Consider the following 5,000-nt stretch of genomic DNA (forward strand, 5'->3'; position numbering starts at 1 on the left):
ACACACACAATGTGTGTATTTTAATAAAGAATATTTTCAACTTTATATGACTCTAGGAAGTAGAGCACACATATATTGATAAAGTGTGTATGTGTGTGTGTGTGTTCGGGGTGGTTTCTATAGAGCTGATGTTTAGTTTCGATGGAGGATGTAAATCTGCGGCCGCTAATGGACATCAAACATCCTCCGCGTCATCACCACACACCGCAAACACACTCACACACACACATTAATGTGCTCACCTTTAATCCCCGCCATTATGTAGATTCATAAACACACAACTGAACAGTCTGAACAAATAAAGCTGCAGAAACTCTTCGCGCTTCTGATGCTCTGCACCGCTAGCGCTGCCCTCCACACTGCGCATGCGCCGGACTAGACCACTTCCGGTGACCGCAGAACAACAACACAAATCATATCAAACCAAACATCAGACGAACAAATTTAACAAACTATAAATATTAGTAAAAAATATATATTTACGGATAGACTTATTAAATAATAATATTTTCAAACAAATATCGATGCAAAGTTAACAACACATTATTTCCTACAGGAATGCATATCAGTAAATTGTTTTTTAAACACTTTTAATTTGAATAGTCGTAGAAAATCTTGTCATCGATTGATCAGCAACATCTCTCAAACAGCTTATTATAACATAAATATGACAATGCTGAAGTATTCATAATTATTGTAATACATCAAACGAGTGATGCAGCACACCGGAAACAGCGTTTCACGGGTAAATGTGTCCGTCAGAGTATCGCGGGCGATGAAGGTTCCGCACTGAAATGGACGCGGTGAGATGCTACACTCTGGACTATTTTCCTGAAAACATTTTAATTGATATTTTATCTTATTTAAATGTGCGAGAACTCGTGCGCAATTCCAGGTACAATATCGCGTCATGTCATACAATAACTGTGTTAGTTACACGTGAGTGCAATTCGGTTGGTGACAGTGTTTTGTTTTGTTTTGTTTTGTTTTGTTTTGTTTTGTTTTGTTTTATCGCTTATCATGTTTTATAGAAATAATTTATTGTAATGATGATCATGTAGAAACACCAGTTAGCGCTGATTTACTGTAACAACTGTGAGAGATCCTGTCGTTTCAGTCTCATTATAGACGGCGATCAGACACCGGAAGTCATCAAACACAAACAAACAATAGCGTGTGATGTTTTCATATGTGAGTGTATGAATATGAATATGTGTGTGTGTGTAGAGTGTGCAGGCGCTGGAAGCAGCTGGTGAAGGACCAGAGACTGTGGAGAGCTGTCGATCTGTCCACATGGAAAAGAGTGAGTTTCAACATCTTTATTGTCTTTATGCTCTTGTTTTGTTTTGTTTTGTTTTGTTTTGTTTTGTTTTGTACTTTACTGTACTTTAGTTCAGGAGTTTCAGACTGAAGTGAGTCTCTCTCTCTCACACACAATCTCACTCTCTCTCTGTCTGTCACACACACTCACACTCTCTCTCTTTCTCTCACTCACTCACTCACTCACACTCTCTTTCACACACACACACACACACACACACACACACACACACACACTCACTCACTCACACTCTCTCTCACACACACTCACTCTCTCTCTCTGTCTCTCACACACACTCTCTCTCTCTCACACACTCTCTCACACACACTCTCTCTCTGTCTGTCACACACACTCACACTCTCTCTCTTTCTCTCACTCACTCACTCACTCACTCACACTCTCTTTCACACACACACACTCACTCACTCACACACACACGCTCTCTCTCACACACACTCACTCTCTCTCTGTCTCTCTCACACACTCTCTTTCTCTCTCTCTCTCTCACACACACTCACACACACTCACTCGCTCTCTCTCTCACACACACACACATACAGTATATGTATGTATATATACAAACTCTTGTGTAGTGTGATTAATTGATTTAACAGCAGAAGTTAGTTATTAATGTATTACATAGATTCAGTTAGATTAAAATTAAGAAATACTCATTTTGATTAATATAAATCAGAACTTAGATTAAAAAAATAATGCATTTAATAATATTAAATAGGATAGTCATTGGGTTAGTGACATCACCAACCCTAGAATTTACATAAACCCCGCCCCCTGAACACCATTTATAGATTATCAAGACAGAATATGCTAATCAATGACTAGAAGATAACTCCACATCAGCTTCATAAACTCATCAACTCTCATTCAGAAATGTCCTGTTGCTTCTACATGTTGTCACTTCTTCTTGAGTCTCTCCATCATTGTCTGACTCTGGTTTGAACATAAAAGGCTAAAAGTTTTTGAAATGCTCAGTGTGTGTGTGTGTGTGAGGTAAAAGCACACAAGCTCTTGAAGCTCCGCCCCCTGTGCCGGGAGCATAAGCTCATTTGCATTTAAAGGGACAGACATAAAAACAGTGTGTTTTTGCTCACCCTCGAAAACCGACAACATTAACATGCTATAATAAATGATCTGTGGGGTATTTAGAGCTAAAACTTCACACACACACTCTGGGGACATCAGAGACTTATTTTACATCTTGTGAAAGGGCATTACACCACCCCTTTAAGAAACTAGCATGTCTAGCTATAAATATAACTCGAGCATATTTACTTAACCTAAAACTGTCCAGGCCATCCTTCCACCTCTTCAGTTATTACCCAGACCCTGAGCCAGATGTTACTGGTGTGTGTGTGTGTGTGTTGCAGGTGACGTCTCGAGTGCTGTGGGTCCTGCTGCGCCAGTATCTGGGTCACGGGCTGCGTCTCCTGCGTCTGCGCGGTCTGCTCCTGTCTGCGCGCGCCGGCGTGTTCCTCAGCGAGTCCTGGCTGCGCTCGCTCGGCTCCAAGTGTCCGCGTCTGCGCAGACTCTGCCTGATACACACAGATCTGCGCGCTCTACCCAGCTGCCGTCTGCTGCCGCTCTCACTACAGGTGTGTGGAGATTCACAAATCAGGCTTTTACCCTTCTGCTGTTTAATTCACGGGAACAGACACCAGTTATTTTGCCAAGAGATCTCTTATTTATTTTACCATATGTGACCCTGGATCACGTCTCCAGTCTCGAGTCTCACGGGTTTATCTGTGGCAATAGCCAACAATACATTGTATGGGTCAAAATTATACATTTTTCTTTTATGCCAAAAATCATGAGGATATTAAGTAAAGATCATGTTCCATGAAGATATTTAGTAAATTTCCTACTGTAAATATATAAAACATGTATTTCTGTGAGTGAATGCAGCACAATCGCCAACATAAATGCACAACTTTAAAGGAGATTTTCTCAATGTTTCGATTTTTTTGCACCCTCAGATTCCAGATTTACAATAGTCGTATCTTGGACAAATATTGTCCTATCCTAACAAATCATACATCAATGGAAAGCGTATTTATTCAGCGTTATATGAAGATACATCTCAATTTCATAAAATTGACCCATGCGACTGGTTTTGTGGTCCAGGGTCACATATTTGTATTATTTCCCATATTAGCATATTTCTGCCCTCAGCCATTTGTATATTGTCCACCAGAGCATCACTTTAGTGTCTTGTGTCGACCATAGACTGTAAAAAAAATATGGACGTAGTGTCCGTGACGTCACCCGTGGGTTTCTGAAGCCTAAAGTGGGCGTGGCCGACCGTCGCCATCTTGGCAGCGTCACTCCCGAATTTATTTATTTTTACAGTCAGACAATGAGCTGAGGTAACGTGACGGCTAACAGACAGCAGACAAACGGCTAATGATGACTAATGACCACAGCAGCGGGAATCCACCTGTCACTCAGAAGTGGACACACCCTTAATTATGCAGAACTTTAAGGCTTAATATAATTTAAACGGATGAGTTATAAAACAATTCACCCCCCTCACAGTCGTCATGAAGGGCAACATTAGCTGTATAGACCAAAGCCACTTTTTTTCCTGCTGTAAAGTTGGGCATTTCAACATGGAGGAGATGCAGATTTGACTCACTTCTGCAGCCGGTCTCTAGTGGCCAGTGGATGAATTGCCGTTTAATTCACTTCCGTGTTGGTTTCAAGAGAGAGACAGGGAGGTTGCCGCTTACACGCCCTATGGAAGAGATGTGAGCAGTTGCTCATTGTCATTTAAAGAGACATGCGCTGAAACGGGTCGCTGCGAACAGAGCTGTTTCTGAGGAGGTAAAAAAGGTGTTGTTTTACACAAACATTGAGGATTTTGTAACCAAACTTTGTTTGTCTTCAAACATGAAGACCCTAAAGAATCATACCAACTCCGTCTGATGACTCCTTTAAATGTGTAATATGTGTGTGCCATGGAATAGCCGATATGCCGGTGAACTGAAACTGAAACTGGTTACAGGTGCTGGAGCTGCATTTCTGTGAAGTCCCGGCCGGCTTCTTCTCCGAGGGAGACGGCATCGAGACGCTGGTCCTGGATAGTGTGCCGTCGTTCTCGGATCAGCACCTGCGCAGCCTGAGCGCGTGGCGAGGCCTGACCCGACTGGAGCTGCGCGACCTGATCCGTGTGACCGTCGCGGGTCTGAAGAGCTGCGTCCCGCCCGGCTCACACACACTCGCGCGCCTCACACACCTGGAGCTGGAGACGTGCAGCCGGACCCAGATGGTGGCGCTGGGGCTGGGCGAGGGCTGGCCGGGGCTGGAGCGCCTCAGTCTGGGCGGGAAGGAGGTCGGGCCGGGTCTGCTGTCTCTCGGCCGTCTGCAGGACCTGCGCTCGCTACGGCTGCGCACATGCAGACTCACACAGATGATGGTGCTCAGGAGCTGCAGGTGGGTGGAGGAACACACACACACACACACACACACACACTACACATGCAGACTCACACAGATGATGGAGCTGCAGGAACACACATGTACAGTCAAACCTCTAATTATTCAGACAACAGATATATATGTATTTACTAGTGTGTGCAGGACACTATAGTTAATTTATGTAAGTGAGGAGAGCAGAATAAAGTAAACTGTGACACATTATACCCTAATATGATAAATTTGG

At 43.3% G+C, this 5,000-nt stretch overlaps 2 protein-coding genes across 2 annotated transcripts in view; one reads left to right on the plus strand and one right to left on the minus strand.

Moving 5' to 3' along the window:
* Window positions 1–396, minus strand: part of LOC307171611 (leptin receptor overlapping transcript-like 1) — a 5,333-nt gene extending 4,937 nt beyond the window's left edge. Inside the window, exon 1 of the mRNA XM_079893365.1 lies at window positions 243–396. Coding sequence (XP_079749491.1) covers window positions 243–258 — 16 coding nt within the window. The 5' untranslated portion in view covers window positions 259–396. The remainder of the gene's footprint in view (window positions 1–242) is intronic.
* Window positions 397–558: 162 nt separating this feature from the next.
* The window catches only part of LOC307170896 (F-box/LRR-repeat protein 12), a gene marked incomplete at its 5' end in the record, with an annotated part of 5,139 nt that continues 697 nt past the window's right edge, over window positions 559–5,000 (plus strand). The window contains 5 exons of the mRNA XM_079892205.1: window positions 559–568; window positions 722–803; window positions 1,228–1,303; window positions 2,710–2,934; window positions 4,344–4,771. Of these exons, the coding sequence (XP_079748331.1) occupies window positions 559–568; window positions 722–803; window positions 1,228–1,303; window positions 2,710–2,934; window positions 4,344–4,771 (821 nt within the window). The remainder of the gene's footprint in view (window positions 569–721; window positions 804–1,227; window positions 1,304–2,709; window positions 2,935–4,343; window positions 4,772–5,000) is intronic.

This window comes from Squalius cephalus, assembly GCF_949319135.1.
Source record: "Squalius cephalus genome assembly, chromosome: 14".
Classification (NCBI taxonomy): domain Eukaryota; kingdom Metazoa; phylum Chordata; class Actinopteri; order Cypriniformes; family Leuciscidae; genus Squalius; species Squalius cephalus.